Here is a 16,227-nt window from a genome sequence, read left to right as displayed (position 1 = left end):
TCTTTCTGAGCAAATTTAGTTTAGGTATCACAAGCCAGGATGTGAATATATAGCATAATGCACAGTAACAGTGCAGATGTTAATTCACATCAGTTACACCCAGTAACATGTGAGCTCCCAGATATAAGGCATCGCAAGATACGCTGGAAGTATATGATGCAGGTACAATGGAGCACTGGCCCGAATATCAAGTTAGGTTTTTGGGGAGTTTGTGTTTTGGTGTTTGGTTTTTTTGGTGGGTTTTGGGGGTTTTGTTTTTTACATCTTAAGAAAATTATGGAAGATACCTTCGAAAAAGAGCTTTATTCAATTTAGGAGGCATTACATTTATTTATATAATTTCTCTTGTTTCTTTGAAATCTGCATTACTTTTCAAGAAAAACAACATTATTTTCATTTCTAAACATTAAACTTGGATAAAATGTGGTTTTACAAAACACTAATGGACTTATACAGAATATTTTATCCTCCCTAAAGAGGGTAAAAATTACAGCGTATTTCTAGTTCAGAACAGATACTATTTACCCTCTGCTGCTGCTTCTCCCCAGTGTAACTCTAACCTGGAAATCTCAGTAAAGACAACAAGTTGAAATCTTAACAGGAACTTCAACTCAAAATCTGCATTTTAAAAATCTAGTGGTTTTTTGAAGTGTTAATCTCCGCTTGAAGTTAAGCTACAGCGCTGCACCACCACCTTTTACTTCAAGACAAACATCCTTGCAGGACGTTTAATTTACATGCATTGACTTACTACCTTTACTGATTTGTCAGAATTTTTCATAGCATATCAGTGCAGATACAGCCTTCCCAACTCTATTTCACTTATAAGACTTCACCATTTTTGACACACATTAGTATATTACATTACGTGCATTCCAAGGTTTTTTAATTCAAGACTGCTTTTAAAAGCCTCTGACCTTCCCTAGTGTATGCTCTTATGTTTTAAACATTTTGTTATTTTATTTCTTCAAGTCAGCTATGTGCTCAATATAACTCTAGAATCTCGACTCCAAGCAGAACCTTCAAATTATCATTTGCCTTCCCCTGCCAAAATGGTCAAGTGTCACAAACATCAAATATTACAACAGAAATTATCATGTATACACGGTTACCTTGTTACAACTGTTCATTTCTGTTGGCGCTATTTCATTCGATACTGGCAGAGCAATTCAATTACAGGGGAGTGAACAATATTACCGACAAACACTATAGGCACAGTTAAAATGAGCAAAGACCGAAGCCTCTTCCCTAAGGCTGCAACCATTTATTCTGGAGCCCCACCTATTTCAGCTACAGGGATATGATTTCAAATAATTGGCTTTAATAAGGCAGAAGTCATTTTAAGTAGAAGTTGCTCCAGAAAAGGAACCAGGATTTCCACATTTAACATATCTTTTAGACGAAATATGAAGATTAACCTTTACAGCTACACAAAACAGCATTTAAAGGAATACTTTTTTGCTCCTTAAGTGAAAAATCACCATTACCTAAAAGCTTCCACAAAGAAAAAAATCTGGCTTCAGATTTCCACTATACCAATTGCCACTCTCTAGACAAAAAAAAGTTCCAAACAGTATCCACCTCAAAGCAGTTTTTGTTACAAACCACTTAAAAGCATTAATTCCTATGAGAAGTGCATTTGTTTGGCTTTTTCACCGATTATAGTTAGCCATGTGCTACCAAGTGCACTGATTATATTAACACTCCAAATGTCCAAACTGCCATTTGAAAACGCCTCAAGTTATTCTTTTCCTTTACACAACTTGCTCTTTCTCCAGAGGCATACCTTTTCTTCTCTCGCATCTCTGGCATGCATACGTTATACATTAAACTCCCTCTTACAGTTCATTACCATTAGAAATAAACACCACTCACTGCACACTACAGCTAGCTAGTGACAGAAAGCTGGGACTGCCTTCCTACGGATTTGAAAACGAAGTCGAGCAGCGAGCAATAAAGCCGACAAGCCACGGCCTCCTACAGATTCACGCCTGGGACCCTTCATCCCTTGCCCTTCCATTTTTTCAGCACTGTAACCCCCCCTGCTCCTGCCTGACAACCCTGACACCCCCAGGGCTGAGCCTGGTCCGGAGTGATGCACGTGCAGGCTGGCCGGCTGGCTGCTGCCAAGCAGGATGCAGAAACCGAGTTATGAACTGCCTTGTGCTAAGCTAGAGGGTTTTTTCTCTTCCACCTGCTTATTTTCACAAAACTCATGGGCAACTAGTATTCGCAACTTCACTCTTTTAGCAGAGCACCAAAAACTAGCCAATGGTTTAGACAAAACTAGTCTAGGAGAAAAGAAAGAGGAAGATGGATGGACTAGTAATCATAAGAATCTGATCACTAGTCTCATTTATTCATAGGAAACCAGACTGTCAAATCCTAATTCCATCAGTTCCTTATTTATTTCCATCTGCAATAAAGTATTTTTCCGTTATGAGGAAACCCTGAATTACAACTACACAATGAGAACTCCTTTAAATGAACAATTCTAAACATGAAGTAGAGGCCTGAATGCTGCCTGCTCTGCAGCCAACGGAGGGCTGTTCTTATTTACTAGGTATTTTAAATTACTACAAATATTTTGCTTAACATTAGAGCATCACCATAAACTTCCTTACCCAGAAAGGGAAAGCATGAAAGATTCAGCATTCAGAAGCTGTGCTGCTCTACTCACTTCCACCAAAAGCATGACTAATTCAAGCTGGGGTTTATTATTTCCTGTAGCACTTCTTTATTTAAATAAAATAATTTTGTCACAGCTAAAAATATTTTGATTCCGAAATTGTGTCACACCTTGAACTATGTCCACTTGGAAGAAAGCTGTCTCCAAACCTCCCTCCCTCAAACTCAATGCACATAGATCCATCATTATCACACAGTCTTTCAAGACATCCTACAAGAGCCTCATGACTTGCTAGCAGTTTTCTTCTCCCCAGAGGCTGCAGCTCTGGGTTTTGGGGGGGGTTTGTTCCTGTTTGGTTTATTTTGTTTTGAGAAGAGAGTAGCTTGTTCAATACCGGGTGCAATCTACTTGCTCTACAAAAAGTATTGCTGGCAAATCTTGAACTGAAAGTTTTTTCCCAAGCCAGGATTGCCCCCCCCCCCCCGTTTTTTGTTTTTGTTTTGTTTTTTATAACAATGGTCCAGCCTCCAAATCCCAAAGTTTTTAAGGACTATAGTCCCCAGAATGTTTTCTTTACAAATTGAACATAAAATAGAATATGGGTCAACACGTTTGAGGTTGGAGAATGGTACTCAACAATGAGAAGAGAAAACTCCTAAAACTTAATGAACACAGCACTGTATTAGATATTTAAACACAGAGAAAACAGTCATCTAAAAGCTTAACATCTGATTTTATTTTTTTTTATTTTTACAAGGTAACTTCAGCATAATTTTGTTTATATATCACTTACCATATCTACAATTGCATCTGAAATCAAAACCAGCCAAGTGAAAAATGAATGGAATCCTGTGATTCATAAAAGGAAGTGGTTGCCTTAATACTGATCTCTTCTCTTTGTAAAAACAAAGAGATTTAGAACACAAACAGTGTATCCCAGAGACCATTATTACCAGATCAGATGCAAGAAGAAAGAATATCTTCATTTTTCTCTAGTAGGAAAGGAAGCTACTGAAGAAGTACCCCTACTTTTCTGTCCACAAATTCCATGGAAACAAAAAATAGCAATTCTCAGGGGAACACCCCAAACAGCATTGCAATACCACCAGTCCTTCTGGCAAGCATTTAACAGGAACAGTTTGACTTCCAGATCATACGTAAGTGTAACCATCTAAAAAATAAAAAAAATAAAATCTCCCCATGCTGGGAATCTCATTATGCTCTTAAAAAAAAAAAATAATGAAGAGATTTGTGGATGGTGAAACAGAAGTTCTGTTTTTTCAAGAGCAGCCGTTTTCAAAGAATCACAGAATTACTGAAGTTGGAAGGGACACCCTCAAGTTCCTCTAGTCCAGCACTCCTGCTCAAGCGATGTCAGCTAGAGCAGGTCACCCAGCACTCTGTCCATCCTGGTTCTGAGTACTACCCATAGATAGGAACCATAACATCTCTAGGCTACTTTTTCCAGTGTTTGACCACCCTCACTGTGAAAAAAGGTCTCTTGTGTTTAGATAGAGCTTCATGTGTTTCAATTTGTGCCCTCTTGTCCTGTCACAGATCACTACGGAGAAGAGTCTGGCTCCAACCTCTTCGTTCCCTTCCATCAGGTATCTACGCACATTGGTAAGATTCCCCCCGAGCCTTCTCTCGTCCAGGCTGAACAGTCCCAGCTCTTTCAGCATCATTTCATATGAAAGATGCTCCAGTACGTCCACATCTCTCTTGTACTAGGGAGCCCAAAACTGGACACAGTACTTCAGATGTGACCTCACCAGTGCTGTGTAGAGAAGGAGCATCACCTCTGTCGACCTGCTGGCAACACTCCTCCTCATGCAGCCCAGAACCCTGTTGGGCTTCCCCCCCCAAGAGCACGCATTGCTTGCTCGTGGTCAGCTTGTTGTCCACCAGAACCTCAAGGTCCTTCTCTGCAGAGCTGGTCAGCCTCCAGCATTTACTGGTGCCTGAGGCTATTCCTCCCCAGGTGCAGGATTCTGCATTTTCCTTTACTGAACTTCATGAGGTTCCTCTCTGCCCAGTTCTCCAGCCATATCCCTCTGAACATCAGCACAACCATCTGACCTATCACGCAATCCTCCCAGTTTTGTACCATTTGCAAGCTTGCTGAGGTTGCACTTGGTCTTATTGTCCAGGTCATTAACGAAGGTTAGAAAGTACTGGCCCCAGTACTGATCCCTGTGGTACACCACTAGTGACTTGCCTCCAACGGGACTTTGCACCACTGATCACAACCCTCTGGCCTGGCTGTTCAGGCAGTTTTCAATCCACCTCTCTGTCTATTTACCTAAGCCATTCTTTGTCAGTATGTCCACGAGGATGTTACGGGATACAGCACCAAAACCCTCATTCAAGTCAAGATAAATTGCTCTCCCTTCACCCACCAAGTGAGTCACCTTGTTGCAGAAGGCTAACACGTTGGTTGAGCACAATTTGCCCTTCATAAATCCTTACTGACTACTCCCAATCACATCCTAGGTGTATCTGATATAACCCAGCTCACTAGAAACTTTCTCTCCACAATCATGAGCATGCTTATGAGGAAAAGCCTCCAATCTCCTTCTCAAGCTCAGAGTCCTAAGTGGCAGTCCAGGACTCCCTTCTTGTAAGAGTCTACAAAATGAAGTGGGTCTAGAAGGTCTCATTGCTCTTCACACAGATTTTTGATGCATGGGACTTTTATTCCTATTCTCGCTTTCATAACTTAATCTCCAGAAAAGACTTCAGGCTGACATAACTGCAGAAGTAGTGCAATGCTCCATGGGATGTTTAAATCCTCTTTCATTACTAACCAAAGATATCCAGCTCTTTGCTTCATGACTGCCATCCACTTCTGAGAACCTGAGAGAGCACCTTGTATCTTTCCCAAGAAAAGGTACTTCAACAAAAGCAAGTCCCAAATTTCTGAAAATACTGACTCTCCCCCATGGCACCAAACCACTGAAAAGATTGTAGCAGAAGTAAATCAAACTTGTAACCAGGAACCAAAGGCACAAACAAGCTATCTACAATCAAACTACTTCACTGTCCCTAAATGAAAATAATCCTATTGTATTGTATCTCAACCAACTTCGCTAGATTTGTGGGATAGAAGCAAAAAGACGATGGAGAAGACAGAAGAGGTGGCATTTTCAGAAACAGGTAAAGTATACATAAATCCTTCAGATGCTGTATGGGATTATGCTAACTCTTTGAGAAACAAGTAATCCCTCTGGTGCATTCACAGAGGAACAGTTCTGTACAGGACAGGGAGAGAAAGCATTCTAGTTTTTCAATACTGGAAAGAGGCGTTTTGGCGAGAAAACGTTTCCTTACTGCCCAGAAGAGACAAAGCGAAACAAATTAGAAAGTTTAGCTGCTCCAGAGGCCAACTGACTGAAGGCAGGACATCTAAAGATGTGCATCAGTCACGGTACCAAACAACAACTTTGCTTAAAATACTTTTCAATACATAATAGCACATATTCAGTATATGCCTCGGACTGTCATTAGTTTCAGCAGATTACCATTTAAACTTTATGAATTAGAAGAGAAAAATCACTATACTGCTTTCTTGAACCAAAAAGACTGCCATAAAACCTCAGAATAAATCATACAACTAAAAACTTCTATTATGCTCTTCTTCCTGTATTCATGAGAGAGTTTTCATAAATACTGTCAAATTGGCATGTCATTAAAACATGATTTCACACCTTAAAGTGGTTTCTGGTGAGCTAAGCAATAAAAAGAGTTGAGCCAGAATGAAGACTAATGCACCTGTTCCAAATAAAATCTGGTGGTTCAGATCCCTTTAGAACCAACAATAAAATTATGCTTTCAGCTCTTACGATCTTACAAGCAGGAACTGAATTCACAGTGAAGTTTCTAATCCCAGTAAATTTTGATTAAATAAGTATCAGAAGTTATTCTAAATAATCACCAGTGCCAACTTAATATTACTTCCAAGTTAAAATCACATCTAATGCAAGTGCTTTTTAATTAACAGTGGAACTTACTCTCAAACTCTTTATAATTAGTATTTTTACAATTAATTTAGTTTTGAAGGCCAAAACAGATTGCTGGCCTTAATCTTATTAGTGTTTAAGAGTTTTCCACCAAGGCTTCTCGACCCATTTTTTCCATGAGTATTGTTTTGCACACTACATGTCTGAACATTCACCTTTTAAAGCAGCTTCCTTCAAAATACTATCTGATGGATGTAGAGAAACGTTGGCTGTTTGACAGCTATTATATTTTTCATTCTTTTTTCAACTCAACTCACAACAAGATTTAGGCATCTGTGGAAAAGGGATGGAGAGCACTCCGAGTTTGTATGCTGTCATTTAGAATTAGTGTTGATGTATTACCTCTGTCACAGCCCAGTGGTGTAAAAACTGGTCCAGATCAGTTAGGTAAAGACGGACAGGTGAAAGCTGTGTCTGGCTAATGTGTGGTTTTCCTCTAATGCCCTGGAGACTAGTCAGCTCCTCTCTTGAAAACCCTAGAGAAAAAGAAGCAGTACAACAGTATCACAAAACAAGCCAAGCACTGTTCTACTTCAACAGCATCATTGACAAAAACTGCCTTTTATATTATGTCTGCGTAACATTTCTTTGTTGAAAGCTCTTGCTTGGTATTTTAAAATAAGTATATCAAAATCCAAATTCTGACTTCCAAAAGAAAACAAATATATTTCAAAAATCAATGGCTTACCGATTTAAACTATAACATGGTATAAAAAAAACACCTCTAAGAGGCCAGTGTTATGCTGCTATTTTCAATGTAGGTATCTTTAAAAAGTAATAAGCCAATCACGTATAATGCAAGACAGTTCACCATGTGTTCACAGTAACTCAGTAACCTAACATAACCTCAGGGTTAAATAAATAAATAAATCTGGCTAATTACTTCTAGCCAGGTAGCAGATGTTTTAGTAAAACGGGACTACTGCTCCAAAACAGTCACTTTGGTTTTGCTTTCATTTTCTCAGCTATCAGTACAGTGCTCTCTTCACTGTTTTAGGAAAAAAGGCAATTTTTGAAACCAAAGTAGTTGAACATTATGAATGACTGAGGTGATGAAGAAAAGACACTTTCTTTTTACCACAGGACAAGTTACTGGAAGATATTTCTCAGTAATATTATGCCATTTTAAACACTGTAATTTCCCAAAGTTGCATCACCACAAAATACAACTATTTTTATATCTGAGTAAGAATATAGTAGCAGAAGTAATTCTGTTCACATGCTGACCTTGGGCAGCTCACTTCAACATACTTTGATTACTTTATTCTGATGGAATGTTTTTAATAGCGTAAGCAGTCCACCAGAAATCCCAGAGGCACTCATTTATATTGTTACGAGCCAATAAAAGGCATTTACTTAAATCTAGAAAAAAAATTCTTGTTCACGTCATATGCTGAATTTAGGTTTTCCTCATACTTTCCAAAGGAAGTTGCTAGAATGAAGAGAAAGTATGCCACTTGGGCTAAATATTTGCAAAGTGTAAAAATAGGGTGTCAAAAATCAGATCAAGAGAAAAAAAGGGTATATCTCATATCAAAAATATGTAACAAGATTAGAATTACTTTCAGGAGGTACTTAGTACACCATTTATTCTCAATTAAATCCAGTAATTGACTATCAAAACAAATTTCATTTTGTTAATTCTGAATTATGACATTCACATGGATTACCTATAAGGGTTGAAAACAAGAAGCTGAAATAGTCCACATCATTCACAGAATTATCCTGCACTTGGCACTTCCAGCCTGCAAAGGATGATCTGCACAAAACCAACAGCAGATAGTTTATTAAAAACCATATAATTAAGAATTCACAACCTACCTGCACAATACAATCAATTAGCATGACTAAATTGCTAATTTTAGCGCTCCTGTTTCTAAACGCTGTTGTTAGAATCGCATTTTAAATAGCTTCAAAAACAGAACTTGCTCTTTTTGAGACAAGTAATATTGAACTTTGTACCTCTACATGGGCTTAGGTTAAGTTGATTAAATTACTGAGATAGCAACTTTTCATCAATACCAGTATAACCTTTAATACAGTGACGACAGCCAACACACAGTAAATTAAATTAGTTTTATTTCCCTTATTTGGTAAAAGTTACTATATTACAAAGCTGGGCTGTATTTTTCATTATATCCACTACTTTTAATACAGCTCTTTACATGAACAATAGATCCCATTTAAAAGCAGTCTCAGCATCTATTTTAGAGTAGCTAAAGCTATTAAACACAGACCTAAATTAAAAACTTGCTTTGAGATTTAGAACACAAAAAGGAGCAATATGCAAAGACAGGAGCAAACCCATTATCAAAGCTGCCTGACACTTCCCTTTTTAGGGGCAATCCGTAAGAAGTGGAGCACCAGCCTACTTTTGTTTCTCAAATTAGAAGCCATACATGCTTGTGGAAACTTGCAGCAAGCAAACACCGCTGACCACCTAACGGTAGCGTCTTGCCCGTGTATCAGTGCAGAACCAGGAGAAAGCCACGAGCTGGGAACAAGTACATCTCACACATGCTTTCTTAAAAAGGCTGCAGCTCAGACCTACACCACATTATGCAAAATGCATATTATTCAAATTTACTTGTATGCTGCTCTTGGCACTTGCACTGCAGACTATGGGTCTTTGCTGTAAGAGATTGCTGCTTTCTGCTCTTACAATCTTGCAAAATTTCAGAGCTTTCAAATGCAATTTTCCAAGCCAACTATCTGCCTCGGATCACTTTTTTCCTAATTTCTCTCTGCTAACAGCCAAAGTGGCTTAGCTCATGGGTAACAAAATGCTGGAAAGCTTGTTTTTCAGAAATTTTTTACAGCTCCATGTTTTGGGAGCAAAAATATCAAATTTGGAATACCTTTGTGCCAGGCATATACATTTTGCCACCCCATGAAAATCCATCCACAGTATATCAGCATCACAAAAATGACAGCTAGAATATGCACGTGTCTGAAGCTACTCAAAAAGAAAGCAAAAAAAAAAAGGAATTTCAGAATTTCTTTAAACTAAAGAAAAAATTCAGGATTTAATCAGACTACCATGTAGGATAATTAGGGGGGATAAAAAAGCAAATCACAACTAGGTGAGAGAGAACAAACAAAGGCTTTATTAAATAAAGCTCCCACTTCACACTGTATCCTTAATGGCAGACCCTTATTTCCAGGCATATTTCAGGCAACCTAGTGACTTTGTGGTGCTGGCAGCTTTTGGTTCTCCTCTGAGGCCTGGCTTGCTGCTTCCTTTTCTTAACCTGTAGTCTCTCAATCTCTCTCCATTCATAAGGCTGCCACTTGGCTGCCAAGACTGAGTTCTCCAAAGACAAACCCCTCGGCCACGGCCAGTAGTCTTTTCCCAGGAGAAGGGAGAATTTCTTCCCTCCTTCCGAGGAGGTCCCAGTCCGACTCACTACAGTATCAAAGAGATTTCACACATCCTCAACTAAATCAGCAAGACGTCTTGCAACCTATTTCCCCAGAGATTCTGCGTAAGGTGAATATTCACACAAGAATTAGATCCATATACCAGAAGACAGCCCATATCCTGTTCAGTGTGGGGGAAGAAGCTGCCTGAATCTAATGCAGAGGGACCGTGAGTCAGACTTGAGGTCACTCATTATACCAAAATAAGCATTGGGGAGCATGAAGAGAGAGTCAGGAGAATTTAGGACTTACTGGACACAGAAATTCAAACTGTGATGCAATCACTGAGCAAAATGGTGGGAATGCAAGAGGCTGGAAGAGATACATCAGATGATAAGCTGCAAATGGAATTGGGGAAATGTGAAAATAAAAAAAATCTTGGGTAGGAAGACAGAAAACATGGAAAGAACTTGTGATAAGCCCGAATTCAGCGAGTAGGGACTTGTGTGACAAAGCTAGTCAGAATCTGGTTTAAAATAATAAAATATGAAAATATTTTTCCATGCAACAGTTAGCAGATGTGTCATATTCCACATAACAGGACCAGCGGATGCAAGAATTTTACATGAACTCCAGAAAAGACTGAACAAAAACTCAGATTCACTGCAGGCTAGCAAACACATCAACTGCAATAGGTTCAGGAGATCCCTGGACATGAAAAAGGATTCTGAAGCTTATTGCTAAGTGTCTGGAAATTTTTCAAACACTTCAGCGGTTTTGGTTTTCTACCCACATCTGACTGTCTGCACACTTGCAAAACAGGACAAGCATTTTAAGCATCCTAACAGCCTGCCAAGCTAAGTGCCACTGTTGTAGACCTAAGAGGAAGCAGAGAGAATCATTGCTGTTCTGCCCTGGGAGCATGGAGGCAGGGTAAGACACAAACCCTTGATAGAGCTATTAAATGGTTAAGACTCATCCACAAGAGGAGCTAGTGAGACAGACAGACAGACACACACACACACAAAACCAAGATCTCCAAATTCAGTTGCAGTCTATTTTTTAAAAAAAAGTGAAAGCTATTACATACATGAAAGAAGCCTCAATGTTAAAAGACCATTAATGTTACAAATAACCTAGCATTCAATTTAGAAAGTGACAAGAAAGTTGCTTATGGTCTTCAGCTTGTCATCTTTGTACATATGCCTTAGAGTATGATAATATTATGTGTCACATTTTCTCTAAAAAAATCCATGCCTCATTCAAATCATGGATGAATGGAGCAGTCAGGATTATGCAACGAAAGATAACACAGCCTGACCTGTTCCTGCTTTATTTATTGCAACATCTATAATGTGCACAGTGTATGAGGCATGAGATGGTTAAAAAAGGAAGAAGAAAGGATTAGCTCACAAATACAGGTAAACAAATAGGTTTTAGGCATTATACTGGATCACCCTCCTGTCTGTATCACAGAGGTTCTATATGATGCTAGACTAACACTCTTTAAAATTGGAGGACAGGAAGTCAGTGGTAACACGTTTCTCCAAGAATCATCAGATGAAGTATTAATTTACTTTCAGAACAGAAAAAACCCCTACATTATTCATAGCGGAGGCTTCTCTCATCCCTTCTTTTTGGTAGTTATCACTAGCCCTGCAACAGTTCAACAGTGAGTAAAGGACTAAAAGGGCAGTAACGGCTGTGGAGCGACATAGCTTCATGTATCTTAAAGAGCAGCACATAGACCCATCTGATCTCTACTGCTCCATTTGCACTTACAGTGAAATTGAAGTCAATCCTTTGCTTTCAAGATAGAAAATGCTAAATATTCTGAAAAATCAGTGCCCAAATGTTTCATGCTGAATTCCTAAAGTGAGCAGGTACTTCTATGTACTTCTGTCTACACCTTTTCCTTGCCTCAGTTCCTCATCTGTAAGTTGGGAGAAATATCACCTCCTCATCTCCTACAGCTGTGAAAATAACACAAAATTCCATGGGCAGAGGGAATCACTTTGTTTTCCAAGTGGGACATACTACAACAGACAAAACATGGAGCCTTCTACTGAAATGACAGGGACAAAGCGTAACATTATGTGAACACTCCTCCAGCGAGCATGATGCACTCAGAACATAGAATGATTACATGATGTCATGTTATTTTTCCAAAGACTAGATAAGAATATCACAGATATATCATAACAAATTAAGACAAAGACCTTGTCTGAAATGTCTTTCTAATATAACAAATACAAGCAGAACACCATTACAGCATAGAAGTTTGTTTAAATGCAAGTCTAACCAGCTGTCAATGCCTCAATTACCTTAGAACCCAAATGTCTAACATAGTTAAAGCTGCTCAATTTTGAGGTTTGCATTAAAGGAAATCAGGAGTAAGGTAAAGAACACAGAACAAAATAAATTTAACTGTAGAACCAACCGATGATGCACTACAAATACATTACAAATTATTTCAAAAATCTTAGTTTAATATATTAAGACTTCCATGATTAATTAAAAACTATGTACACTTTTAAACTATGTTTTCAAGATGCTTGTAAATTACATGCTAGACATTTAAAACTAAAAAAAAAAATCTGATTTATAGGTGGAAGAGAGATAATATGCATATTATAATCTCCCTTTTTTGAATAAATTTTTACTCACAATGGGAACCTGTTATCAAATTGCATATGAGTGAGACCTCTCCAGTCAGCTAGTCCAAACCCACATTAACTATGATGAATTACATGTTGTAATTTCCATAAGGTTACCTGCTCTTCATAAGAATCTCCCTACTGAGTTTAGAATTGTACCTTTAGGTAACCTGCTCTGTATGCCAAATGGTATTAAAAAAAAGCTGAATCTAATTAACATAAAAATCACTGCTTCTCTTACCTTTAGCATAGCAAATATTTCTCAGACACGGCAATTGTGCAATGCATTCCTTTTATCACTTGCTGCTAACTTTTCTTTTAACTCCAGATGGACCTCACTGCTTTTGTTCCCACTGTTGTTATTTTCAGGTTGAGCTATATCACACAGTTGCAAAATAACACAACTGCAGTTTGCACACAAGTGGTTATTTCTCAACTACAGACTATTATCTTTATGCTTCCTGATCTAAACTAGCTACCAAGTGATTTCTGGTTCAGGTTTAAGGTGTTGGTTTTGACTTACATAGTCATAAGGAGTCTTTGGGTAATTTAGAGGTCTCTGGTAGAACTCTGATGAACCTTGCTGCAGTCATTTTAGACATTATCCTTCCACTTGTCCTGTAAAACACACTGCTCAAACTCCAACTCAGACAGCAAGTTTTGCTTAGAATTTGGGTTAGTCTTTTTATTTCTGTTGTTGAGCAATAAAATTTAAAAAAAGTATAATGAATCTCAAAACCCCCTGAGTTCAGTCTTCAAGTATTTTTAAAGTAAAACAAGAAAAAGCGAATGCAAGATCCACAGTTCTTCTGAGGCATTGATACTATCATCCTTTTGTTCATAAACGTGAGGGTTACAGAACTCAAGAAGTGCAAGACCAAGGGCCTGGGTTTTCCATTCAAGGAAACGAAAATTCAATTCTTTCACCTTCCATGAAAGTGCTTCCACTGCCTAATAGAGAATATTCCAGCACATGGTGTTCCTGAAGCTTTGCAGAGTTCTTTAGACATTTGCAAAAGAATAGCTTGAGAAACCTAACTGTGGTAGGTGTTCCCATTTTAAATTTATCAACCATTGATCACAGATTTAAACCAAGGCTTCCCACAATTGTTTCTTTAATTCTAGGTTATAAAATCATTCTAAAATGAGTTTTCCCCCACTGTAGGCATGTACTTGCACTACTGTAAAATATGTTCTTTTAAAACACTAAAAAGCCCTGTGCCAATATTTATCTCAGCTTTGGCATAGTTTATTGCTGTTTAGCTTTAATGAAAAATAATTTCTGTCAAATTGAAATGCAACTGCTTGCAACTGCAATAAAGTATAAACTGTGTTACACTGTTAATGAGTATCAGCACCCTCAGTTTTCATACTAGTTCTTGAAGAGACAGGAAACAGACTGTCACAAACTGATGTTAAAATTGTTAAAATAAATAAATAAGTAAAATTGAATCTTTGAATATTTCTCCAACCTTGTACCCATCTCATCATTCACAGTATCTTAGCTCCAGGTAGCACAAGTCCTGAACATAAACTCAGAGAGCAAGTGAAGAGTTTTTATCTTCCTTCTCCTCTAACAGGTTACCATATGTAGGCAATGGTTTGTTAGTGTGTGTTTTCTGTTTTAACTTTCATTATCTCTTTGGAAGGATCAAGTGTTTCCATTTGAAGCTGTAGCAAAATACAACAAAAATCTGCAAGGAATTACCAGGGATTTGGGGAAAAATATGAACCCTATTTTAAGAAAACAACAATTTGAGCTACACATTGTTAAAAGTAAGCCTGTCAGCCACTCATTTGCTCCATGGTTGCAAAGGCTGCCTGAAGAAAAGAATTGCTTACACATTATAAATGAGAGCACAAATCGGAAGAAACATTCACTAATGAGCAAACGGCATTTACTGACTGGTGCAATTGTAAGTGCAGCAACAGAATTCTTTTCCCCTTTGTTAGGAATACCAAACTACAAACAACCACCTGAGGACAAATTTAGAGGGCCATATCCTTAAACACAAGCTTAGCCGTCTCCCTCTCTCAAGTCCTAAACCTTTACATAACAGTGAGCAAGGAAAAGGAAATTTGCTGACCAGATGTGGATGAAGAAATGCACCGTAACCCATCCCAGGATCCAATTCTCAAGAACTACGGATCCTTTCTGATCTTGCAGCAAGGAAAACAGATCAATCTTTTACCCTTCATCCTCACTGGCACCCAGTCAGGGAAATGCCAGCATTTTGAAAGCACACTCTTCTTTTTAGTTTATATTCCATAGTGCCCTAAGCATTCTTGTTACCTTTTTAATACTTTCCCTCTTCATTTTTGCTTCTAAATTGAGGGGTGCGAAAATATAGCCAGAAAAATCACTTCGCAGTGAACACACACCTTACTATTCTTACATTTTTCTTAGCAACCCATTCATAAATACTACACCTTCCTATACATGTGTGCTTTTCAACATATTCTCCAAGGTGTATTGAGTTGACTTTCCATTTTACCATTTGTAATGACTTTTTTTTTTTTTTTAAGAACTTAGCTTACTGTGATGAAATTTTGATTTTATTTAGGTCTTCCTTTTTCAAAAACAATATACTGTTCTGAAATCTTTCCTACACTTCATTTGTATGAGAATTACTGTCTTCAATTGCTCTATCAGTGATGTTATTCACAGTAATGGGTTACAATATCCTCTCCAGCTTGCAAATACTTTTTGGTAATATAATGTTTTTCTTTTTCTTGTCTACAATAATGCATTCAATAAGTCTTTAAAGTAGTAGTATATAGGCTCTTCATTACCTACATTTTGCATTCTCACTGTGCCTCCTCAAAGGCTGCAGATCACATAACTAGGATGACTGAAGTAAAAGTAGTATTTACTTACAAAGGAAATATCTATAGAAAACTTTAAACTCTATTATGACTCTAAAACATCTCTGGGTAATATATTTGGAGACATAGAATTTTACACCTTATACCAAACAGATGCTGAAAAGTCCATCCCAGTTCTTTTCAAACACCAGATTCCTGAGGATAGCAGGAACCAACAAGCATGCCAGCCTGCTTGATGAGACACCAGCTGAGCTCCCTCATTACTGTCTGGAAAGCAACTGAATATTTAAAAGGCACTACCTCTTAAGGAAGAGTCCATTTACAGTTACAACAAGCAAAATGCAAGTTACCCCCAGAGTCATCTCAAACCTGTGAAGACTAGGAACTCCCACATAATTTATGTCTCACTGGGAGAGAGCACTCAGCTTTTATTTATATGGTCCTCACCCTTCTTTTCTACAGCTACAGAAACAACAACTCTTCGCAAGACCCCAGCAGGCAAAGACCCCACAAGAATAAGAAATGGCTGTTTGAAGCCATTGGAGATCTCATTTATGGACACTCTACTTCAAGAGAGAAATGCTGTAAATTAACTCCCATTGTTTTTTATCTAGGCAGTGAAATATTATCTGTCCAATTCTCTATTACAGCAAAATAATTTCCAGACACACTGTTCCAATGCATAAAAAGTTCTAAAAAGCTGTAACTATTATGCATAAGTAACGCACATAAATAA

The 16,227-nt window shown here is 38.0% G+C and overlaps 1 protein-coding gene across 1 annotated transcript in view; it reads right to left on the bottom strand.

The window, feature by feature from the left end:
• Positions 1–16,227, bottom strand: part of TEX10 (testis expressed 10) — a 59,796-nt gene that overhangs the window by 11,016 nt on the left and 32,553 nt on the right. The window contains exons 11-12 of the mRNA XM_075022816.1: positions 8,319–8,407; positions 6,991–7,124 (exon numbers count right to left, since the gene is read on the bottom strand). Of these exons, the coding sequence (XP_074878917.1) occupies positions 6,991–7,124; positions 8,319–8,407 (223 nt within the window). The remainder of the gene's footprint in view (positions 1–6,990; positions 7,125–8,318; positions 8,408–16,227) is intronic.

Source organism: Buteo buteo, chromosome 3 (assembly GCF_964188355.1).
Source record: "Buteo buteo chromosome 3, bButBut1.hap1.1, whole genome shotgun sequence".
Taxonomy (NCBI): Eukaryota; Metazoa; Chordata; class Aves; order Accipitriformes; family Accipitridae; genus Buteo; species Buteo buteo.
The sequence above is the reverse complement of the archived record's forward strand: the minus strand, read 5'-3'. Positions and strand labels throughout refer to the sequence as shown.